At 45.3% G+C, this 26,119-nt stretch overlaps 1 protein-coding gene across 1 annotated transcript; it reads right to left on the reverse strand.

Annotated features, from left to right (window-relative positions):
- Positions 1 to 2,415: 2,415 nt before the first annotated feature.
- On the reverse strand, positions 2,416 to 23,545 carry ZNF322 (zinc finger protein 322). Its single transcript, XM_027040100.2, has 4 exons — positions 23,235 to 23,545; positions 22,277 to 22,364; positions 7,598 to 7,665; positions 2,416 to 4,511 (listed from the first exon to the last, which is right to left on the reverse strand). Exon 4 carries the CDS (start codon positions 4,327 to 4,329, stop codon positions 3,121 to 3,123), a length of 1,209 nt encoding a protein of 402 aa, XP_026895901.1. The 5' UTR covers positions 4,330 to 4,511; positions 7,598 to 7,665; positions 22,277 to 22,364; positions 23,235 to 23,545; the 3' UTR covers positions 2,416 to 3,120.
- Positions 23,546 to 26,119: the final 2,574 nt, after the last annotated feature.

Raw genomic sequence — 26,119 nt, forward strand, 5'->3', positions numbered from 1 at the left:
ACGTTCTAAGATACTCACGTGGGCATTGCAAGGATCTGATCTGTGTCCACTGTGGAAGGATTCCTCCATATCGGCTTTATTCTAACGCAAGTGTAGGGGAAATGCCTTTTCTTAGCAGAGACAAAAACAGAGTTTTTCAGAATAAAAGTTTATTCAAGAATTAAGGGAAAACAAAAACATTAAAGCATAGGAATACATTGACTGAATACAAGTGTCTCGTTTGGTCTGAAATCTTGAAAGGTACTCTAACTACTTACCTGAGGTAGATTTAGGTTGGCACTGTCTCAAGAGAACCTCCATCCATCCCAGAAGTTACCTTCTAGTTTTGGTTACAGGCTCCCAAGTGGTCCTCTCCAACCTCAGGTTATGCTCTATGAACACCACCAACACCTTTTCCCCCACAGTTAAAAGCCCTCACCCTCAGACCTGTCTCATACCCCTAATGTTCTCCTTTTGAGGGATGGTCCATCCTTAATTTACTTAAAGACGAGAGACAATTACCGGTAAGATTAGTTGAAAGAAGGGGCGAGTCACTGCCCTGGCGACGACACAAACTCTGTCCCCTTCTCCAAGTTCTAATGACTAACAAGTAGCCATACGGACTAACTGTCATCACCACCAGGCCATACACCCAATACTATTTTAAGTATTACAACTGTCAAACATATACTAGTGACGGGCATGATTTGCACCGAAGAGAAACAAATACATCTTGCGTGTTTTGTCACACTGGGCCACTTTTCATGGTGTAAGAGCTGTGTATGAAAATTACCAAAACACATCAGATCGAATAAACTTCCAGCAATTGTTTTCAAACACAAAAAAAAAAACAAAAAAGCAAAAACGAAAACACAAACAAAAAATCCCCTAGAATCAGATTCCTTATTATCACTATATGCTCTATCCACTGACCCTAAGATTATCAAGATCATCAACCAGTCATTAGGATCAAAGCTTAGAGCCACACACAAGGTAGCCACTGGCCACCCACGAGTCCGAATGCCAACACTCTCTGGAGTTCGGGGATTTGTTAAAATAAACCAGAGAACCCAGACTAGCAACAACATACTGACTCACCAGTCTATAGTCCCAAATACTGGAGGAATCTTAAGGATTTATATTAAATGTCTTTTAATCTGAGAGAAGGAAAAAACCCCTCAGAATTGTCCGTTAATAATCCCTGGATTAATTATAGTATTTCTAGAGAATGTTAAAGATAATCATAATTATCCTGGTAAATTGCAGATACGTGCTCATCCTTAAACCTCTGATGAATCTGCCAACTACTTTTCCCTTCTAGCATTTAGAATCCTACATTCCAAGCCAAACAGATACCTTGTGTTGTGGTGACTGCAATCCTTTCCCTGGGAATAAAAAGTATTCTCTTTTCTTGGCAGAACTGAAATAAACGAAAAGCGTATCATTATGGGGCTTGATCTGCTATCAACAGCAGGGTAACAGAGTGAAAAGAACACCAGCTTTGGAGTCGGGATAATCAGAATCAAGAAGTTTAGCTCCTCCATTAATAATGCATCATTATGTGTTCTTTTCTGTGCCTGCTCAGGCTTAAACCTTTCTTTTGGTTTCCCTTAATCAGCCTGCGAGGATCTGAAGAGCGGGTCTCATCACTGAAAGAGACGTGAGAAGGTCCCAACAACGTGCACGCTAGCAACGTCATGACGGTTCTGCTGAAATTTGCACTTCTGAGTTGGAAAGAAATCAATCTCTAAAGCGGAGATTTCGAAAACCAGCGATCATCTCAAAGGTATTTCAGGGAAAGGAAACTTTTGAGGGGATGCCTTAACTCACACTAAAATACACAAGCTGACTATTCTGCCTCTTTATGAGGTTGGCCCTCCGAAGGAGGAACCTGGGGGGACAGTTTCGATCTAGGGTCACTACTCCCTGGCCGTTCAGTTCTTTTCACTACTAGCAAATGGTTCCCAGGCTACTATCGACACGCTAGTCCCCATTCTGGTCAAGAATAAAAAAGGGACAGAGGCAAAGTCAATACAATCCTTTCCCCCAACAGTAACACATGTCACACCTTCTATCACAAGGTTACGCTCCTTTCCTTTATTGGATTTCCAAATTGTAAAAAGCGAAAGTAATCATTAAGTGGTTCAGATAAAAGAAAAGCATCTTTACCTGAGTTACCCATGAGGCCTACCGCGATCTGCCCTCACTCCTCCCAGAACGAGCTCCTGGGGATCTAAAAACTGTTTACATACTGACTCCGTTAAAAGTCATCTCTACCATATGGGTCAACTAACTATGAGAACAGTTCTCTTCATACCTATTATATGTACACAGTCCACACAATTCGATCTCTCACTGGCAAAAAGTTCTCTGCAGAGTACGTTCTTTGGGACCCGATAAGGTAGGAGAGTTTCTGACAAGGCTTTTTTCAGACTCCAGGGGCTTTTTCACTTGTGTGAGTGCCCCAGGATACCACAAGAGCGGATCACTGACAGAAGTTTTTCTCATTCAGAGACTCTGTAAGGTCCTTCCTCAGATTGGGTTTCTTTGGTGCAAACCCAAGGAGGCTCTCCCAATGAATGGATTTGCCACATTCAAGACAAATAGACACACTTTCACCAGTATGGCTTCTCTGAAGAGTAAAAAAAAGTCACAGTTCTGTTAGAAGCTTTTTACACACTTGCTGGGGCTTCTCCCCACTGTGGGCTTTCTGACATCCGATGCGATGTGTGTACTGTCTGAAGCTCTGTTGACACGGAGGGCATTTAGTCCTCTGGTGTGAATTCTCGTGGGATGGGGGGGGGAGGGGTGGGCACCGCTAGAAAGTTCTCTCACACTCACTGCATTTGCAAGGTCTCCCACCTGTACGAATCCCCTCGTGGGTGATCAGCTATGAGCTTGGGCTACGGGTTTTCCAAAACTCAGGGCATTTGTAAGGTTTCTCACTCGAGTGACTGATAAAAGTGTCCTGCTAGGGTAGCTCTCTGGGCAAACCATTTCTCAACTTCCCACAGTTGCATTCTCTGGTCCCCACGGAAGTCTGAGCTCCGAGGAAAGTCTGAGATTCGCCTAGAGTCCTTTATCTTAGGAGTTCTCGGACACGTACATACACCTTCTATGGGATTATAACTCCTTGTCTGATCAAGACATCTGTGAGGCTTCAGATGCATGGGGAGGGCTGAGCTCAAGACCCTTGTCACCCATATTACAGATATACGGTTTTTCACCGATGTGGATTGTCTGATGTTGCAGAAGGGCTGGGCTCTGGTGGAAGCTTTTATCGCACACGCTGTACTTATAACGCGGCTCTTCGGTCTGAGTTCGCATTTTCTGTTGGGCCACGAAGTCCATGCCTAGGAGGAAGCCACCCTCACATGTAGACCACTGGGGTGGTTTCTCGTCCATGTGAATTCTCTGATGCACAATAAGGTCTGAGCCACAGCTGAAGCTTTTCTCATATTCGAGGCATTTGAAAGTGTGAGTGTGAGTTGCCTGATGCCTGATCAGGTTAGCGCTCCGCGTAAAGCTTCTCATGCACTCCAAGCACTTATACGGCTTCTCGCCCGTATGCACTCTCTGATGTACAATAAGGTCTGATTTCTGGCCAAAGCACTTCTCACAGGCGCCACACTTATAGGGCTTCTCCCCAGTGTGAACCCTTTTATGAACAATGAAGGCTGAACGGTGTCGGTAACTTTTCTCACACTTGTTGCATTTATAGGGCCTTTCGCCAGTATGAGTTCTCTGGTGGCTGATGAGGTCTGACTTCCCACTAAAAGCCTTTTCACACTCCAGACACTTAAACGGCTTCTCACCCGTGTGAGTTCTTCGGTGCCTTATGAGGTTCGTGCTTCGACTGAAGCATTTATCACACTCGCTACACAGATACGGCTTCTCGCCTGTATGGCTTCGCTGGTGGACAAGCAGGTCGGAGCTCTGGCCGAAATTCTTGCCACAGATGTCACAGGTATAGAATTTTTTACCTGCGTGTGTCCTCTGGTGTCCCGAAAGGGCTAAGTGATGCCAGAAGCTCTTCTCGCATTTGCTGCATTTATAAGGTTTCTCGTAATTGTGGACCCTCTGGTGTGAAAGCAGCTCTGAGCTTTGGACGAAGGTTTTCTCACACATATCACATCTGTAAGGTTTCTCCCCAGTGTGGGATCTCTCACACATAATAAGAGCTAAGCGTTCACACAAGTTTTGCTCACGTTCAAGGCACTGGTATAGCTGATCATCTATTTGTGTAATCTCATGCACATGAATAAAAATCTTTTTACCCTTCTGAGGGCATACATGATATATTTTCCTTTTCTGAGTTCTCTGATTATATCTCTCTTCTGAAGCGCACATTTTCTATGGCTCTCTCCTAGGGAGTTTTCCACTGGTCTTCTTGACCCATCATTTTCTTCATAGCTGTTTTCTTGGTAAGAACTTGAAAGATACATCTGTTCTAGGCCTTTCAGTCATGAGCAGTTCGTCACTACAAGTTTCCAGCATCCTATACACTATTTCCTTACTTGGTATTTTCAACCCTGTGAGACAAAGAAGAAATATTACCTATATTCCTGTGACTAAGAAAAGAATGTTCAAAGTTAAAAATCACTGCAAAAAAGACAGAAATTCTCCACCAGAGTCCATAAGTGCTCTAGTTTTCACAAGGGTTGAAATCAGTTAGTTTTCCTCTTTTCTTTTTTTAAAGAAAAAAAATTTTTTTTAATGTTTTTATTTATTTTTGGGACAGAGAGACAGAGCTCGAGCAGGGGAGGGGCAGAGAGAGAGGGAGACACAGAATCCGAAGCGGGCTCCAGGCTCCGAGCTGTCAGCACAGAGCCTGACACGGGGCTCGAACTCACGGACTGTGAGATCATGACCTGAGCCGAAGGTGGACGCTCAACCGACTGAGCCACCCAGGTGCCCCGGTTAGTTTTCCTCTTTCCTAATACGAAACCGGTCAGTGACACATCTGAGGAAAAGACCAGTCAGGATTATTTCTGTTATGAACCTGGGTGATCTCAAAACCAGGGTTCTTCCCCTTCCCCTCGCTTCAACCGAATAATCAAGAGGCCGGACAGCTCCTCATAGCACATAATAGGTGCCCAAAGCTAGAACAGAAGTTATTTTGCATCCACAGACACCTAAAGTAACCTACGAAAACGCTGATGCAAAGGTTACTTGGTGTATGTACACTCTTCTGGGGACAGAGTCCATGGTTCCTCAGCTGTGACGCGTAGGACCGGGCACCCGCACACTCAGGTGACATGAAAACAGCAGGAGGGTTGAGTATAGCACGCTAGTAAGCGTAACGGACCAGAACCCAAAACACAACAGCTCCAGAAGCGGCAGCAGCAGTGGCCACCTGAATTCAGACAAAACAAGGAGTCAAAAGGATCGAGAAGGTGGAGGGCTTTCTGCGTCATCAGTCTGCTAATCAGTTTTCCAATTTCCCTGCAACAATTCGGTAAGCTCTCCATGTGCAGGGCACGGAGACAGCTGTTGTGATAGAAGAAAAAAAAAAAGTTATTCATAAACATAAGAAGAAATACCATGGCTTCAAATGTCAGCTCAAAAAAGTTCTAATGTTTAGGTTTCGGGGATGAGAGAAAACGGAATGGGGTGGGAGTAGTGAGTGCGGTTTCTCGAGTGCAGACACGGGTCCACAAGAAAAATGTAATGCTGAAACCACGGCAGAAGGACAGGATGAGAGAGAAACGTGACGCACGGCTACCAGAGCAGTGAAGTCAACGGCTCGGAGCAGGGGAAGGAGGTGAGCTGGAACGAGAGATAGCACGCTTATGCTAAATACGGTTAAGTATACACCTCCGATTTCAAAAAATCTATCACGTCACCGTGATCGTCAAAGCCGTTCCAGACGTGACATTTTTGGGGGTCCAAACTACAAGTTCCAGATGACTCTCGCGGTAGCGTTAAGAATTCCTTACACTCCCAGATCGTTTGATGATGGGTACCCTAGGGAACAAGGTCACCAACCTGATCCATCAAATGGACCTCTGCCACCCAGTAAAATATCTTCAAAGTGAGCCCATTTCTGTCCTCACGAGAGAATGAATACTCCTATTATTTACCAGTGCGCCGAGCGCCAGAGGTCACCTCGTTGACTCCTGCGCGCGTGTCTCGGAGCGCTAAGCGGGTGTCTGCAGCGGGACACTTACCGCGGTCACTGAGGGACCGGGGGCCTCTTCGGAAAGAGTGATCCAGAAACTACCAACAACAACAACACACAGCGCACGAAGCACCAAGTAGCCTGGGGCTGCCATCGTCGACCCCCAAAGCCTGAAGTGTCACAAAGGACGCTTCTTATTCACCAGGGTTTGCAACGAAACGCCTCGTGTCTGCTCCTGCCTTACTGACCGTCAAAGACAAGTTCGGCACAGGCGGGGCGGTGGCGCACAGGCCCGGCCTCCTCCGCCCCCGGCCACCTGATCTCCGTTCCTGTTCTTTCAGGTCCTCGGCCAAAGCCTTGGAGTCCTCCTGTGACCTTCTCCCTCACACCCCACAACGGAGCCATCAGCAGACTCGCTGGCTCCATTCTCAGAACGAGAACCCAACTGCCTCTCTCTCCGGCCGCGAGCCAAGGAGACGTCTCGGAAGAAACCAAGCCCGACGCTTTGATCTTGGACCGTCAGCCTCCAGAACCGGGAGAAAATAAATTTGGTCTTTACACCACTCAGTCTGTGGCACTTCGTCACGGTAGCCCCAGAACTCAGGCCACCCTCCCGTCACCACCTCCTACACTCAGACTCTCCACTCCGCGGCCAGCGGAACTTGTGTTAGAACAACAGAATGTGGGGGCGCCTGGGGGGCTTGGTCGGTTAAGCCTCTGACTCTTGGTTTCTGCTCAGGTCATGACTCGGGGTCCTGATCCCAGCTTCTTGAGATCAAGCCCGGCGGAGCCTGCTTGGGACTCTCTCTCCCTGTCTGCCCCTCTCCTTTCACACTCTCTCTGAAAAGATACAAACAAAGAAAAAGCCCAGACAACAGGGCAAGTCCTCTGTGCCCCCCGAAGAACAGCCTGAGACTCTGCTGACCCCGCGGCCTCCCCCACCTGCTCTCTCACCGGCCTGCTCCCTGCGCGTCCCCATCGCACGTCCCCACCTGGCCACATGGCCTCCGGGCTGTCCTCACCCACGCTCCCCAGGGCCTCTGCCCCTCCCGGTCTGGTCCCTAGCTCTCTTCCTCCAGGGGTGTGCCCGGCGCCCTCTCAATTCCTCTGTTTCTTCAAACGTCTCTTTCCCAGGAGGCCTCTCCCGACCCCCGCATTTAAAACAGGGAGCTGCCCGCATGCTCCCGGCTTCCCAACCCCTTTTTTGCTTTTCTCCACCGCGTCTGCCATCTTCTGATACGTGATGTACTCGGGTCGTTGAGGCCTCTGGCTGAAGCACGACAAGGATGTCTGGGTGTCGTGTGTGCGCTCTCTCCCGTGCACACGGCAGGTGCTTACCAGGCGCCTCCGGTGCGTGCACCACTCCCCCTGTCCCCCCCGTCCCCCCCCGTAACTGTTGTGTCCTCGCAGGAAAGGAAGGGGGCCGAGTGTCGCTGTGCCCGGGCTCAGTCCCGGAGACAGGACGCACGTTGCTGAGGCCTAGACACGGCGGCTTACCTGGGAGCTAGCTGGGAGAGCGCCTGGCTTCCTGGCCCCGCGAATCTGGTCTCTCGGCAGCCGGCCTTCTGTAAGACATGAGGGTATGACAGGGACGGTCACAAGCGAGTGGACTTGGCCCTAGAGCGTTTCACTCGACGACTCCAAAAACGGGTAAAGTTTCCTTAAGAAAACTTAAGGGTGTTCTCCCACAAGCCCTCACACTGAGTCCTAAGAGATGAATCGTCCTAACCTATCCCATGTGGCTCTCCAGAAAGGGGACAAGAATCTGAAAACCATCTGCATAATCTACGTCCTCCTTGGGGTTCTGACACGGAGGGGAAGGGCCCCCAAGGCCAAATCTCAGGAGAGACACACGCAAAGGTGACACCCTGGCCGCGGGAACGCAGGCCACCCCATCCGCAGCTGTGGGGACAACCTGCACAGCAACAAGGCCCAACTTTACTCGGTGCTGCGGGCAGGCCTCAGGCTCTGGGGCATTGAGAGTCTACACCGGCCCTAGCCGCCTTCTGTTTCAGCCGCACGCAACTCAGGAGGCGGCCAATGACGGGCACTTGACAGGCACGAGAGTTAGAGTGCCCAGGCCGGTCCCCGACTCCTTCCCTCAGCAGCCTGGACCTGCCATTTCCGGGCCACTGAGGCTTCAGGTCCCTCGAGGGTCCTGCTGCCACCAGGGATCAGAAGCCAGAGCGGAAGTGCTCAGACCCAGACAACACACGGGCCGGGCAGAAGCTCCGCGTGACACTCGTCCAGAGCTGCCACCACGCGGACGACCTATTTCCTGGCTCTGGCTCCAGGTAAGACGGGGTAAACACAGGCCATCCTCGGCCCCCCTCGGAATCTTCGTGAAACCTAGACAGGAAGCACAGGCCAGCTACCCGAGGACTCTGGAAAGGAAATGGCACGCAGGTCAGGAAAGACGGGAACTTCAAGCACAACCCAATTTCTGTTGATGTTGATGTTGTTGTTGTTGCTGTTGTTCCCTTTAGCAGCCCCCGGCCTGAACTCCACACGGGCCAAAACGAGAGGTCAGGGAAGCCGTAGGTCGTAGTTCAACTAGATTTTTCAGAAAAACCTATGCGCTTCCATGACAAGGGCTTCCTGCTAACTTTGGTCGAGGGGCAGAAAACGGATTAAAGATGGAAAAAGAATACTTCTGGAAGAACTACACAGAACACGGGAAGAAAAGAGAGTTAGAGAGGGGGTATCAGTGCTGCAGACACCCACACGCACACCCACACCGCCCCGGCATGCCTCTAGCTCTGTAAGGACAAGAACAAATGCACCGAACAAACACACCCCTTCCCCAAATGCCTCGGGTGAGCTCTCAGCGGCAAGCCACCGAGTGGAGCAGGGCCAGGGCGAGGGGAGCAGGGCCAGGGCGAGGGGCAGGGCTGAGGGGAGCACAGCCAGGATGAGGGGAGCAGGCCCAAGAGAAGCAGGGCCAGGGGAGCAGGGCCAGGGCAGCAGGGCGAGGGGAGCAGGGCCGGCTGAAGACACAGGCTTCGGGCCGGCCGGGGTGCTGGAACCAGTCTACGACAGACACAACTCACTCCAAGTAGAAAATGTTTTCTTCAAGCTCTGATCAGAGCAGGACAGAAGGAAGGGACTCAGCCTGCACACACTTAGAGGCAGTCCCAGGGTGGTGATCCTTCAGGAAAGTAAAAAGGAAAGGACAGGAACCTTCTGGGCTGCACCGTGAAGGAGAAAAGGAGCAGAGAGGAATGTAAGGTCCTTCAAGATGATGGAAAAAGTTTTTTAGAAAAAAGGAAAATAAAAATACCATCTAGGGGCCCTTGGGTGGCTCAGTCTTAGCTTAAGCATCCTACTGGATTCCGGCTCAGGTCATGATCTCATGGCTTGTGGGACTGAGCCCCGCGTCAGGCTCTGCACGGACAGCTCGGAGCCTGCTTGGGATTCTCTCTCTCCCTCTCTCTGCCCCTCCCCTGCTTGGGAGCACGTACTCGATCTCTCTCAAAATAAACAAACATTAAAGAAAAAACAAAAAAAAGAAAAACAATGCCACAAAACTTTACCACAATGACAAAAGTGGTAAAGTGTTGCTGAATTAGCAGTCTTATTAAATATTTCACATTCTAGTAAAATAAACGTAATTCAACTAAAAACTAGGAAAAGAAACAAAAAACTAATATAACCTCACTGGTTATTGTATTAATGGCAGGTGAGAGTTAAGGTATACTACCAAAACCTGAAAAACCAGATAATTAAAGGCTAAATAAGAAAATGGTACCAAGGGGGTGCCCGGGGGGCTCAGTCAGTTAAGTGTCCGACTCTTGGATTCTGCTCAGGTCATGATCTCATGGTGTGTGAGTTTGAGCCCCACATCAGGCTCTGTCCTATCAGCTTGAGATTCTCTTTCTTCCTCTCTCTCCTTCCTTCCCACTCTCTCTCTGTGTCAAAAATAAATAAATAAAACTTAAAAAAAAAAAAAAACTACGAAAAGAAAAAAGAAAAAGAAAATGGTACCAAGGCATTACAAAGATCTATGTTCCAAGGTAGCCATTATAACAAAAATGAAACATTCTAGATTTTTTTTTAATGAAAAGCAACAAGTAGTTGAAAAAACAAGTATAAATAATATGATCACACTGAGACCAAACACATCAATCATATCGATAAATGAGTTTTACTCACCCATTAAAATTTTTTAAAAAATTTATTATTTTAGGGGCGACTGGGTGGCGCAGTCGGTTAAGCGTCCGACTCCAGCCAGGTCACGATCTCGCGGTCCGTGAGTTCGAGCCCCGCGTCGGGCTCTGGGCTGATGGCTCAGAGCCTGGAGCCTGTTTCCGATTCTGTGTCTCCCTCTCTCTCTGCCCCTCTCCCGTTCATGCTCTGTCTCTCTCTGTCCCAAAAATAAAATAAAACGTTGAAAAAAAAAATTTTTTTTAATAAAAAATTTATTATTTTTATTTAATAAAATATTAAATATTGTAATATTTAAAATAAATACATTTATTATCTTAATAGGAGTAGGAGACACAGAATTCGAAGCAGGCTCCAGGCCCTGAGCTGTCAGTATAGAGCCTGATGCGGGGCTCAAACCCACGAGGTGTGAAATCATGACCTGAGCCGAATTGGACGCTTAACCGACTCACTCACCCATTAAAAAATTTTTACTGTGGCTAAAGAAGCAAGACCCAACTATATGCTAAACACAAGAGACACCTAAAACAAAGATTTGAAAAGGCTGAAAACGCAGGGACAGAAAAAAGGATATGGGGCAAATAGAACAATAAAAGTAGGGTTTTTGTTTTTGTTTTTGTTTTTTTTTAAGATATCAGGAAGAGAATTCGGCCAAAAAACATGAAACATGATAATGTTGAAAGCCATATACTATAGCTTGACTTGTAACAGTTATGGTTTTGCACCAAATCACACAGCAGTCAACCTCATCAAGCAAAAACTACACTACATAACAAGAAATAGAGATACACACATTATTAATAAGAAAACTTAACATTCCACGGTCAGTAAATGGACATACAAAGTAGAACAAAAATAAGTTATGATGCAGAAAACTTGATCACATTAGTAAGTAAATCTTAGGGATAGTTAAGGATAGTTATCTCCTAATAACAGGAAATAAACTTTCTTCTCAAGCACACATGAATCAGTCACAGAATTCTGTCATATAGTAGGTCACAAAGAGAGCATCAGTAAGTTCCATAAAGTGACATCAAACTAAAAATTTATTGAAACATCAAATTAAAAAAGCCCCTCCTAAATGGGGAAAAATAAACTAATAAAACAACTCTTCAGCAAATGGGGAGACAAAACAAAATTTGTAAATATTGACAATTAACAATATTACAGATTATAATCTGTGGAATAAATTTAAAGCAGTGACCAAGGAATATTCATAGTTTTAAATATTTTTACATCGATAAGAAGAATTACATGAACAAACTAAAATTCTCACCTCAAAAAGCTAAAAAAAAAGGTAAATCAAAAGAAATTAAGGAAGAAAATAAAATTAAAGACGGAAATCAGGAAACTGAAGAGAAAAACAACCTAATTATAAATCAAAATCCTACTTTGGAAAAAACGTAAAGAACTGATAAACTACTAGCTAACTTAATGAGGAAAAAAGGGAGAAAGTACACGCTTACAAAGTAAGGAATAAATAATAGCTAAAACAAACAAACCCCGCCCCCACATACACATACCGGATCACTTTGCAGACTTCTGCACAAACAAATGTGATCGTCTATGAAACAGACTGTTTCCTCGCGAAATACAATTTACCAAAATCACCCCCTTCAGAGACAGAAAGTTTTAGAGCACTAATATGCACAGAATAAACAAAGTTGTTGAGGAATTACCCCACAAAAAACCACTAGACCTAGATCATTAAATTTTTTTTTTTTTTTACTCACGAACTGTGAGATCATGACCTGAGCCAAAGTTGGACACTCAACCGACTGAGCCACCCAGGCACTCCTGCACCTAGATGATTTCAGAAGAGTATTCTAACAAACTTACAAAGACCAAATAAACCTAATGTTTCATAAATATCTTCCAGAGCGCTTAAAAATGAACAAAACTTCTAATTTTTTTGTGAAAATAGTTTAACATTGACAACCTGACAAAGAGTACAAAAATGTTTTGTAGCCCAGTATTAAAGTGAAAAGTACTAACAAAAATCCAACATCACATTAAGGAAAGTAATATATCATGACAAAAGTGGGAGTTATTCAAGGAATGCAAGATTTGTTCAATATTAGGAAATCCATTAACATAATACTGCATATTAACAGATCTATGGGGGAAAATCATAATTATCTCCATAGATACTGAAGGAACTCACAACAGAAATCAACATCCATACCTGATGAAAATACTCAAGAAAGTAGGAATTAATGAATACTTCCTTTTATTTTTTATACGAATACTCCTTTTTAAATGATAAAATATACACTCCTTAGTCTTAGAGCCAGTACCTAAGTGAGAAAAACTAGTCATTTCCAGTGAGATCAGGAACAAGTCAAGAATGAATGACCACTATCTCCATTGTTAATAAACTCTGAGCTGGAAGTACTAGCCAACACAATTAGAAACAAAAAGTCAATTAGAGGTTTAATAACTGAAAAGAGGTAAAATTATATCTGTTTGGAGATGTATGAGAGTATAACTAGAAAACTCTAGAATCAACATTAAAACTGACTCAAAAGAATTCAGTAAGGCAGTAGGATATAAAACTCACCCACAGAAATAGCCCTTTTCTGTGCACAGACAACCGACTAGAGCATACAATGATAGAGAATATTCCTTGTATGATAACAGAAAATATGAAATACGCAAAAATAAATAATTTTGTAAAATAGAGAAGAGGAAAACTCTCAAACACTACTGAAGGACCTAAACGTAGACCTGAACAAACGGAAAGGTATCTTTTGTTCTTGGATAGAATGACTCAATATAATGAAGATGTTGGTTCCTCGTAAAAAGATGTGTGAATTAATGCAATTACAACAAAAAATAATATGCTTCTTCATGGAACCAGACCAAATGGGAGCAAACTATGGCCCACGGGTCAATTCTGGCCTGCAGCCTGTTTCCATAAAGTTTTACCGAAACAAGGTAACACTTAACTCATTAACATATTGCCCATGGCTTCTTTCACACAGGCAGAGTTAAATAGGTGAGCAGAGACCATATGGCCCCCAAAACCTAAAGTACATACTTTCTGACACTTCACAGACATATCAGGAATGCCTGAGCTACCGTTATTACTCAAATTCACTTGGGAAAACCAACATGCAAGAATCGCTAGGAAACAATGAAAAGAAAGATTGGGGGGGGGTGACTAACTCTATGAGACATTAAAATATAGTATAAAGCTTCTAATGTTAATATTCTGGTACAGGAATACATAAAAAGATAAGTGGAATAGAATAAAAATCCAGAAACAGATATCAACATACATAGAAATTTAGTATACAATAAAGGTTATGTTTCAAATTACCAGGGAAAAGCTAAACTATTTATTTACTTATTTATTTGTTTATTTAGAGAGCACATGAGTGGGGGAGAGGCAGAGAGGGAGAGAGAGAATCCCAAGCAGGGTCTGCACTCTCAGCACAGAGCTCGATGCAGGGCTTGAGCTCATGAACTGTGAGATCATGACCTGAGCCAAAATCAAGAGTCAGACAATCGACTGAGCCTCCCAGGCGCTGAACTTTTAATAAACGATGTCAGAACATCAGGATAGTCACATGAAAACTGATACAATTTGATCTATACCCACATCACATACCAAAATCAATTCTAAACTGATCAGGGATCTGAATTTAACACGTTGAAACCACACAGGTACTGAAACGTACAGATAACCTCAGTGTACAGAAAGGTTTTCAGCCTATGACACAAGATTGGCCATTTGACTAAAATAAAAGCATTTTGCATGTAAAAAGGAAAGAACAAAGTCAAAAGTCAATGACAAACTGAAAGAAAATGTTTGTAACATATATTTGAGACAAACGAGTATTTACATCTATTAGATAAAGGTCTCTTAAAAATTGAGGGGAAAAAAAACCCACTAAAAACCTGATAGAACAATAGGCAAAAAAAATACACAAAAAAGACAGAAAAATGTTTCTCAAACATATGAAAAGATGTTCAATCTCACTTATATTTACAGAAATTTAAATTAACAGTACATGAAATATCTAGGAATAGACAGGAGCTTTCTAAACTTGATAAAGAATGCAAGAAAACTATAGCTAATATTATACTTAATGGTGAGAAGCTCGAGTCTTTCCAGTTAAGACAAGGAAAATGGTAAGGATGTCCCTTCTTACTACTCCTTTTCAACATCATACTGAAAGTCTTAGATAATACAGTAAGACAAGAAGAAGAAATAAAAATTATACAGAATGGGAAAAAATAAACTATCTTTGCTTCCAGATCACATGACTGTCAGTGTAGAAAATACAAAAGTATCAACAAAAAACCTGGAATTAATTAAGCGATTATAGCAAGCATGCAGGATACAAAGATAATATATAAAAGGCAATCACGTTCTTCCACACCAGCAATGAATCTGAAGTTAAAAACACAACGTCATTAGCACCTATGCAAAATGATATACTTAAGTATTAATCTAACTTATGTATTAATCTAGCTTATGTATGCATGAAGAAAACATAAAACTCTGATGAAAGAAATAAAAAAGAACTAAATAAATGAACAGAAATCCCATGTTCATGGATATGCTGACATCTATGCTGTCAGGACGCCGATTCTTCCTAACTTGATCTACAGGTTGAACTCAATTCCAATCAAAATCCCTGCAGGTTATTCTGTTGCTATCAACAAATTGACCCTAAAGTTTATACAGAGAGCAAAAGACCCAGAGAAGTCAACAAACTATTGAAAGAGAACAAAACTGAGGGACTGACACTACTCAACTTCAAGACTTGCTACAATGCTCCAGTAACCCATGTAGTATTGGTAAAAGGACAAATAGATCAGTGGAAGAGAGTCTAGAAATGGACTCATATAGATGTAGTCAACTGATCTTTCGACAAAACAGCAAAGGCGATGCAATCCAGAAAGATGTCTTTCAACAAACGTGGCAAGAACAACTGGACGTCCCTGCAAGAATACGAAATAGACAGACTTTACGCTTTTCACAAAAATGAACTCAAAATAGGCCATGGACTTAAATGTAAAACACAAAACTATAAAACTCCTAGAAGATAACACGGGGGAAATGCAGACAATTTTTTAGATAAAATACCAAAGGAATGACCTATGGAAGAAATAACAATCTGGATTTCATTAAGGTTAAAAACTTCTGTTTTGTAAAAGACACAGTCTAAAGCCACAGACTGGGAGAAGCCACAGACTGGGAGAAAATATTTGCAAAAGACATCTGATAAAGGACTGTTATCCAAAATATACAATGCATTTCTATATTCTTAAAACCCAACAAGGAACCACCTGATTGAAAAAAGGGCAAAGGATCTGAACAGACAGTCCCCCAGAGAAGATGTACAGATGACAAATAAGCATATGAAAAGATGCTCCACATCGTACGTCACTGGGGAACTGAACGTTAAAACGAGATACCACTAAAAATTACAATGACCCAAATCCAGTACACTGACAACACCAGATGCCGACAAGGACGTGGAGCAACAGGAACTCCCGTCCATCGCTGGTGGGAACGCAAAATGGTACAGCCACTCTGGAAGGCAGTTTGGTGGTTTTTCACAAAACTAAACACACTCTGGGGTGCCTGGGTGCTCGGTCGGTTAAGCGTCCGACCTCAGCTCAGGTCATGATCTCACAGTTGGTGGGTTCAAGCCCCGCGCTGGGCTCTATGCTGACGGCTCAGAGCCTGGAGCCCCTTCACATTGTGTGTCTCCCTCTCTCTCTGCCCCTCCCCCCACTCACAGTGTCTCTCTCAAAAATTAATCAACATTAAAAACACACACACACACACACACACAACTAAACACACTCTTACATAACCCAGCAACTGTGCTTCTTGGTATTTACCCAAAGGAGCTGAAAATGTGATGTCCACACAAACACCTGCACAAGGATGTTTACAGCAGCTCTGTGCACAATTGCCAAAACTCGGCAGCACCAAAGATGCCCTTCAGTCAATGAAAGGATAATCAAACGGTGCCACATCCAGACAACGGAACATTGCTTAGAGCTGAAATAGGAATGTTCCCCAGGGAAAGCCCTGGGGAAACCTTATACGCATATTGCTAAGTGAAAGAAACCAGCCTGAAAAGGCCACAAACTGTACGATTCCAAGTACATGATATTCTAGAATAAACAAAACTATGGCATTGGTGAAAGAGATCAGTGGTTTCAGGGGTTGGGGAGAAGGATGAGTAAGCGGAGCACAGGATTTTCAGGGCAGTGAAACTCTTCTGTGACACCATAAATGGTGACAGATGCCATTGTACATTTGTCAAAGCCATGGAATGTACAACACAAAGAACGAACCCTCAAGTAAATCAAGGCCTTTGGGTGATAATGGCATCTCAATGTAGGCTCCTTTGTAACAGATGTAGCACTCTGGTCCCAGAGGTTGACAGCCGGGGAGGCTGGGGGGGGGGGGGGCGGGTAGAGGACGTAAGGCAGCTGCGTGCACTCTCCACTCAATTTTGCTGTGAACCTACGAGTACTCTCAAAAACGTCTATTTAAAAAAATGTAATAATTAAAAAAGGTATGTGAAATATTGTTTCTCACCAATCAGGCCGGCATCCATTGAAAAGTATGACAGCGCATTTTGTTGTCAAAACTGTGGGGCAACAGACACGACGCTCTGGCCGGGAGTTTGGCAGAGCTCCTAAAACTAGATCTGCATTTATATCTGACTCAGCGGTCCCATCTCTAGAAATCGGCTCTGAAGATACATCTCCAACAATTTGAACATATACAAGCATGAAGTTGCGCACCGTGGCCAAGGTTTGCGGTTTGAAAATATTTAAACCACTTCAACGCCCATGTGAAGCAAAGTGGTTGAACAAACCTCGTATAACGGAGTACTACACACCTGTAACAAGGAACAAAACCTTCGAGAATTGACACAAAATGATTTTCAGGATATACCATAAATTTCAAAAAACAACAGTCGAGAAACACACGCCACATTTTGTGGGGTGCGTGGGTGGCTCAGTCGTTAAGGGTCCGGCTCTTGGTGTTGGCTCGGGTCACGGTCTCACCATCTGTGGGTCTGAGCCCCGCATCGGGCTCGTGGTTGACAGTACAGAGCCTGCTTGGAGTTCTCTCTCTCCGTCTCTCTGCCCCTCCCCCCACTCTCAAAAAGGAAAAGAGAAAAACATCCACTCCATTTTGTGTAAGAACGCAGTAGAAATAAAAAACTTACACATGTATCTATTCATTTGGCCACAGACAGCTTTGGAAAAGGTGAAAGACACTAACGCGCGTGGCTACTATCCCGTGGGGGCGAACCCACAGTAAGAGCACAGGAAAACGGAACTGGTGGCCACAGGTGATGGAGGGAGAGTCGGGCTTCTGTGAACCTACCTTGTTTGTAACACGCACGTTTTTACTTTCACAACTGTTACATTCCACAGGCTCAGTAAGTAAACAGGCAAGACGCCTGAGCAAAATGTTACAATGTAATATAAGCAAAACAAATGAGTCAGTGTTTCAAATGAAGAATACCCAGAAGGGGACAAACTCAAATGGTACTTTCATAGGATACTAAGAATATAAACCCAAGTTGAAGATAAAAAGAACTATAAACAATTACTGCACTCTAATTAGCAGGGCTATTTCCCCCTGTGGTGGTGAAGATATACTACCTACTGTACACCCTGGGACTGAACAAATAAGTAAATATACTACTGGCAAAATGGCACACAGATTCCTTACCGTCAGAGAAGGGAGTTACAAATATAGAAAAGAGAACTCTAGTGTTTAACTGGAATTAGAAGTATCAGGAGGTCAAAATTTTTTAAACATTTTTTAAGTTTATTTATTTATTTTGAGAGAGGAAGGGAGCACATGAATGGGAGAGGGGCGGGATGGGGGGGGGACTGAGATCCAAAGTAGGCTCTGTGTCGACTGCAGAGAGCTCAGTGTGGGGCTCGAACTCATGAACTGTGGGATCATGGCCTGAGCCGAAGTCAGATGCTCAACCAACTGAGCCACCCAGGCGCCCCAGAGATCAAGTTTTTAAGTATATACAGAACACAGAAATGCATGTATGTGTCAAAGTGCACGTTTATTTTATCTTTCTAATAATGTCTGCTGAAAGGTCACAGAAAGCATGAAATCTTAGTAGTAAGGAGCACACCAAGCACTCAGGTCTTGTTTCTAAACACCATTCTCCACTGAAAGCGATCAGGGCTCCTGGAAGAAATGTCGATTCCGGGCTTTAGAAAGGACAAGATGAGCCCGGAGCACCTTGTGCCAGAAAATAAGCAAGTGCTCAGAAAGTGGTGACAAGATGGGAAAAGGACCCAGGAGCCAGGCCGAGGGGGCTGCTATTACCCAAATCCGGAACAAACAGAACATCAAAACAAGCAGTAATAAGTTAGTAACACAGTAAGAATCCATGAATCTATACGTATTAAAAAAAAAAAAAGCGAATTGAGGAGGGAGTTTTTCTTATACTAAAAAGCCAACAATTAAATGTAGAAGATGTAATTTTAAAAGTCACTATGTGCAATCAAAAGAAGAATATGAATTATTTCAGGTAAAAATCTAGTGGGTATAAAGTTTGTGAGATCAGGATATTGACACAATCTGAAAATATCTCCTTACTAGATATTTAATAATTACAGGGACAAGGAGAGTAACTTCGTAGGACACAAACCCGGAAGCCACCACTTAAACCCAGTGATCAAAGTCACTGTCACCAGTAACATGGTATATAACTTGCCTCCTACTAGAATGTGCAGTACAGAATGCACCCCTGGGCCACCTTGTCAACAACGCTGATCATGTCTGATCATGAGGCAACATCAGACAAACCCAAAGTGAAGGAAATCCTACTAAATACGTGGCCTGAACTCTTAAAAAAGTCAAGGTCATGAAAGACAAAGTCTGAGGATATGTGTGCCACAAACAAGAAGCCATGACAATTAAATGAAATAGGGGGGGGTGGTGGATTGATCTTTGTAAGAACCGGGTTTTTCCCTTTTCTTGAAGAGGCCATTAGTGGAACAATGGGCTAAATTTGAATAAGATAATATTATATGAGTTAATATCTTGACTTTGATAGCTGTAATGGTAAGAGAACAGCCTTGTTTTTAAGACAGGAACTATTGAGTATTTAGGACAGGCTCTCTCAGCTGGGGTTCGAGGAAAGAATGAAGCTCCACAGAAAATGATGTGAGTAACTGTTTTTTCAGTCCTCCCAAGAATGGCATGTAGCTAGAAGCATTGTACGTGCATAAGAAAGCAGTTAATTCATGACATACCTTAGGACTTTAGGGCTTAATTCTCTGAAGACTTTAGGGCTTAGCATGTCATAAGACTTCAGGGCTTCATTCTCTCATAGTTTGACAAGAATCATTATGGCTATAACCTACCCTCAAAAAGTTCAGGAAAAAAACGCACATGGATGCCTATGTAGGTGAATACAGACACACACAGAGTCGTAAAGCAAACACAGTACAACGGTAACATTTAGGACTGCTGGGCAAAGGGTACAGGACTACTCTGTATGATTTTGCAACTTTTGTGTGAGTCTGAAATTATTTCCAAATTAACAGATATTTTAGTTTGTTTTTTAAAGAACACGGTAGCAGTGAGTTGATATATTGTGCCGACATTGAACGTTCAAGTTCTGGAATCGGGTTTTGGTTCAAATTCCCACTGTGCTCCCCTGTAGACGCAGGAACCTGGGCAAGGAAAGTACTTACCTTCCTTCTGCTTCCATTTCCCCTGTGATAAAATATGTAAGGTACCATGGCCTGCCTTAAGGAGCTGCCATGACAACTGAGACGCTGCCACTAAGGACCCAGCTCCATGCCTGAGAATCAAGGGATGCTCGATGAACGACAGGCTCTATTATTTTCTTCATTCCATCTTCACACACAGGAAAACCCGAATATTTACCGAGTCTATCCTCCATGTCTGTCTCTTGTGCAAAGCCTTGTTCAAAGCCCATTTAAACTTAATTAGCTAAATCATAAACAATAACTCAGGCGCCCCTGAACGTTCTGTCTTTTAAGCTGTGTGGGGCGCCTGTAGCTCCGTCGGTTTAGTGTCCAACTTTGGCTCAGGTGGTGATCTCACGGTTCAAGAGTTCGAGCCCCGCGTCGGGCTCTGTGCTGACAGCTCAGAGCCTGGAGCCTGCTTCTGATTCTGTGTCTCCCTCTCTCTCTGCCCCTCCCCTGCTCGTTCTCTGTCTCTGTCTCTGTCTCTCTCTCTCAAAAATAAACAAACATTAAAAAGATAAGATAAAATGTGTATTACTGCAGTAGGACTGCTAAGGTCAAAAGGGGAGCAGAGTGGAAACAAAGAATTCTGAGTCTGGTCATAGCCTGGTAAGTGAAATCAGAGTATTCCCGACTTATCAGGCCAGGGAAGCCTATCTGCTCTAAGTAGCCAATAAAGCGGGGGGCACCAAGAAGAAAAAACTTAAAACATAAGGAAATCATTTTCTTATTCGCATCTCAGTCTTTTAGATGTCAGCACCTAGAAGGCAAAATACAGTCTAGTTGCCCAAACTTCCCTAGCTCCAAGATGTTTCAACTGTTTCGTGGCACACTCCGAAGAAAGCCTGGTCTTCACTGTCCTACGTCCTGTGGCACCCCTGCCTACCTTCAGCCTCGCGAGCCGCCTCAGAACTCTGGCACTTGTTCCTTCCGCCTAGAATGCTCTCCCCCCAGGTAGCTTGCTTCCTTATTTGATTCCAGTCTCTGAACATTAGTTCCTCAAAAGGAGGCACCCCCTGGACTACTTTATGTCAGATAGCGGGGTCCTCTTATCCTGTTCCATTTCTCTTATAGCACTTCCCAACCAACGATGCGGAATAGATTTGATGCCTGTTCATTTGTTTCTCCCTCCTACTAGAATATAACTTCCATTAGGGTTAGGCCTTAGTCTATTGTCCCCTGCAATATCCCCAGGATCTAGGCTACGCCGTTGAATGAAACCTATGACTACACGGCACGACAAAAAAAAGGGCCGTCATAATTCTCAGAGCCCCCATGGCAATGCAACCGGCTAGGCTAGCAGCCCTGGCTGGTCCTCTTGGCAAACTCAAACATATCCTGCAAGTCTTAGCTTCAGGGTACCCTCTTCCAAGAGGTTTCTCTTATCTCACCCTAGCAAGACACTGGTTCTCTCTTCCATCGGTAGAGTCACAGTGTGCAGAGTAAGCAGGCAGGCAATAAAAGTCCAGGCAGGGAAACTGAGTTTAGAACTTCAAAGCGCAAGGTTAAGGATGCATGGGACAAACAGACAAAGGTGATAGAATATTAATCTAAAAAACAGGTAATGCCAACTGTATCAGGCCTGAGGCTAGGGATTACCCCCTTTCCTTTACTTTTTTAAAGCTTATTTATTTTGAGAGAGATATGGGAGGGGGCAGAAAGAGGGAGAGAGACAGAATCCCAAGCAGAGCCAGACTCAGGGCTCAAACTCACAGAACTGTGAGATCATGACCTGAGCCAAAATCAAGAGTCGGATGCTCAACTGACTGAGCCCCCGTTGACCCCCCCCTTCATTTATTTTTAATTGATGGCATGGACTGTCTCATTTAATCTTCCCAAGAACTCTATAAAATAGGTATTATTAATACCAATATTTGCACCTAACAGATAGAAAACCTGATGCTTAGGGCAGTTAAATAATTACCCAACAACTCACAGCTAGTAAGCAGAAGAGCCACGATTTAAATTTCGATCTTTTAACTACGGAGTCTGCCCAAGCACTGAGCATACTGCCTGTTCTGGGCTGCAAATCAACCAAGAAGCAATTACTACAAGCCTGTTGCGAGTATCCATGTTGGAAAGAAGTAGAAAATACATTCAGGTTAGCGGAATAGGATCCAGTTTTATCACTTTGCTATTTCAGGAGCCAAGAGAGCATCAATCCCTTTTTCATGTTATCTTCTCCCAATCCTAGGCCGGCCCTCAGTCCCACCTCTCATTCCCCCTCCCAAATCCACATTTATCTAGAAACACGCAACCTGGTATGCCACTTACCCTAACAACAAAGACTCAGACAGTGTTCCTTCTGGCTTCAAAAGGTCTCTGGTCCATAAGTATTCACAGCACGCAATTCTGCCCTCTCCTGGAGGAAAAGTCAAGAACGCAGAAATGTATAGTTTTTTGGTGAAATTTGTATTTTTTCTGGAGCTGGCCATCTAAATATTGCTCCCATTTATTCCCCAGTCTGGTCAGCATCCTTCAACCACATCTTACCTCTTCCCACATTTGCTTACATTTTGTTTCTCCTCCAAGAGGCACCTGCTGCTGGCGGCCATCAGGTCCTTCCCAACCAGCTCTAGACAAAACACCAAGAATCCTTCTGGACAATGACTAACTTTAACTTAAGAAAGCCCCGAGTCCTGTTTCACTTGCTTGTTTAAATTTTTCTTTCTGCTAATTATCTTTTGTTTGTATTACCTCAACTTCTAAGGTCAAGGACCCATTCTTCTAACCACTCTACACGCCAAGATGTAGTTGACAAGTGTATACGGTACCATTTTATATACAATGTAGCTTTCCAAGAATAGTTATAAGGTGGTTGAAAACCAGATGGTTCTGTTCTTCTGAACATTTGAGTGCAATATAACTAATCTCTACCTTTAAGATGCTGGGGGAGGGGGTGGACTTCAAGGTCCTTCGGTTTCCCCCCCCGTAGGAAGAGATACAGATCGCTTAGAAAAGTGCCTGGTAATTAATATTTACTATTATCTCCAGGAGCGACCGTACCGAGCTTCTCTTCTTTCAACTTCTCATTGACCGTCTTTCGGTCCGCCGTCGGGCGGCTGGGGGGTCACAGACCCCGCTCGGCGGCGAGTAGCAGAGGCTGCTCTTGCCCTGCGGAGGCCGGGGGCCGGCGAGGCGGCGGGGGCTGCTTTCTGGTCCCGCCGCCCCCCTCCCACTCCCCCCGGGGCCCGCGGCCGCGCCCCTCCCAGGCCCCGCGGGCCGCGCTTACCCCGGCAGTCGCCGGCACCGCCCCTCCGCCTGGGACCGCACTTCCGGTTAGTCTCCGGACACTCGGCGCTGGGCTTCCCGGCGGCCGCAGCCTCCGCGGCGGTGGACCTCGGGGCCCACCTTCGGGAAGGGAAGGAAAGCAAACCTGGGGGGCGGACGAGAGCCAGGAGCAGCTCCCTTTGCGCGGCTCGGGAGGGGAGCTGGGGCCAGGCCGCCCACTGACCGCTTTAAGGGCCGACAGGGCCGGCTACGCGAGCCCTTTCAGCCAGGCTGGGAAGCGGCCGGCGCAGCCCCGCCCCCGCGAGTCACATGATCACCCCTGCTTCGGCGGCTGGGGCGTCCCGCCCCCAGCCTCTGGGCCAATGGGGGCTGAGCCCGTGTAGCGGGGCGGGGCCCCGGGGCGCCTGCGCTGCGGGCCTTCGGCGGTTCGGGGCGGAGCTGGCCAGGAAATGGAGAGTTCCTCGGAGGCTTGGGGTCCTGGGCTGAGGGGGGAGGTGGGTGCTCCACGGCCACCTGGTCTAAGAGGAAACGACGTTGTTTAAATGACAGTGTCTGACTTCCGTGCCCTTTCCTCAAGGCAGTTAAAGGAGGACTCGAGCTAGGAGTAGCTTCACGGAGACGAGTGCGGACCCCGCGAAAAACACCCCGAAGGACGTGGGAGAAATGGAGGAACCGCAGCGCAGCGGAAGCGCTCGGTCACAGAGGATGTGGCCCGCGAGCTGGCTGAAACGCTTTCAGAGGGGTGGTGGTGGTCGTGCGTAGGTGGAGACAGCTGCAGCGGAGGAGGCTAGGACTGCTCTGATGCCAGCGGGGTCCCCAGCCCTGGGCTGGAATCCGCTAAGACTAATCCCTTGTGTTTGGGTTCGAGCAGAATGCAGATTTCCTTCCGAGGAATATCTGCTTTCCCTGCTCGGTTGTTGAGTGAGCAAAAGTTTTTAAGAAGCCCTCAGACGGCAAAGAGTCCTTGGCGGTGTAACCAAGGACTTCGGTTGTGAGCAAAGTACTGGGGGCCGGGAGCCGTGAGAACATCCTCAGGGTTTACCAGTCACGCGTTCAAGATTAGCGAATCATGTTGCTAATTCTGGGATTCTCCGGGGGAGCTGCGGCTTATTTTCGTTTCATATTTGCTTTTAATGAAAACTGAGCAAGGCCAAAATGCTCTACCGGGAGTCGTCTTAATATTTGAAATAGTAATTTTTAAGTTGAGTAGGTGGTACGTTCCAGACCGTGATCTAAACACTTCCCATGTGTTATCCCATTAACCTGTCACAAAAATTCTATGAGATGTGTATTATGATGATGATTTATCTTAGGAGGAAACTGGTGCGCACAGAGACTGAGTAACTTGCCCAAGAGCACACGTTTGGTAACTGATGAGGCTGAAAGATGAACAGTCTGATCCCAGGGCCTGTGCTTGCGCTCACTATGCTTAGAAGGCTACCTCAGCAGTGGTTGAGTGTATTGTGGGGATATTCTGGAATAGAAATCAAGCAAATGGTTCTGATCCCCACACTGCATGTGAGAAGGTCTCATAAAGTGCTGAACTCCTCAGCCTTTTCTTTCAAGAGACACTGGCTCAGAGTGCTCGTTTTATTTCTTGTGTCATTCATTCAGCAAATGCTTATGGAGCACTACCAATTCATGTGCCTGCACAGTGGCTATTAGGAATTTAAAGGCCGATGAGACCCAGTCCCATTCCTCTAATGGCTCACACCTAGCACGGAGACAGCAGCTGTCGTAAGTGGTGTGTGTAGTGGAGGCAGAAGTGACGTAATCTAGGGCAACCAAGGGAGGAGAGTTTCAATCAAAAGGTTGGGGAGGGCAATGTCACATACCGTAGAGGTCAGTTGAGAATTCCTATGTTCTGGGCATGTTATAAGGTCTTCATGTGTACTAACGCAGTCATCCGAGAACCCTATGCTGTTTAACCGTCACAACAACCCCATCTTACAGATGAGGGACGTGAAGTACAAGGAAGTTAAGTGTTTCGTACAAGATCATGCTGCTGGTAAGCAGCAAAATAGGGATTGAAGCCCTGGCAGTCTGGCTTTCTGCTTCTGTGGAGTGTGACGGAAAGGGAAGAAGGGGACACAAGCTGTATCATTCTTTCCAGAAGCTGGGCTATAAAAATGAACAATGAAAGGCCATTTCTACTGTAGAACATCAGACGCCCACAGGGAGAAGGTCCTGCAGCCCCAGGGTGAAAGAGATTGGAATATGTTGCTAAAGGAAAAATGTCAACAGAATGAAGATTCAGGAGAGCGATATCTGAGGCCTCGCAGGAGATACGAGGGCCTGGGGTCTGAAATACTGGGGAGGGATGATCCTTTAAGCAGAGAAAGCAAATCAGAGGAAGGAAAATAAACCTGCATTGCCTCCGTCTTGTTCAGAAACCCTTTTCGGGTTTGGAGGGAGGAATCCCAACTAGCTACAGGTACCCTATGCATCAGATTTCCAACTTGTTCTACGAGTCATTGACCAAAACCCTGATTCAGCAGAGTTATGTTCTCACAAAAGTATCTTCTGTTTGTTCGAATCCAAAGATAACAACCAACAGCCTATTTTAAAAAGTCACCATGTTATTGGCTGAACAATTCCAACGGGATAGCTTGGCTGATCTCTTGATTTCCTAGGACTTCTCAGGTTTTCTCACTAAAGCACACCCGAGCAAGAGGAAGATGAACAGGTGCCTCAAAGTCACAGGTGGCATATTCGAGGGTCCCATTTTTGTCTACGTGTTGTGAAACCATACAGAAAAGAGTGCCTGGAGCGGACTGCAGAGGTCGAGATGGCCAGTGGCCAGCGGAAGCAGCTGCCTGGGTCGGCCACGTTCATGGGCACCAGGCAAGGTTCAACAAAGCCACTGGCCTCGAGCACCGCGAGCTC

The sequence above is a fragment of the Acinonyx jubatus genome, chromosome B2 (genome assembly GCF_027475565.1).
Source record: "Acinonyx jubatus isolate Ajub_Pintada_27869175 chromosome B2, VMU_Ajub_asm_v1.0, whole genome shotgun sequence".
Classification (NCBI taxonomy): Eukaryota; Metazoa; Chordata; class Mammalia; order Carnivora; family Felidae; genus Acinonyx; species Acinonyx jubatus.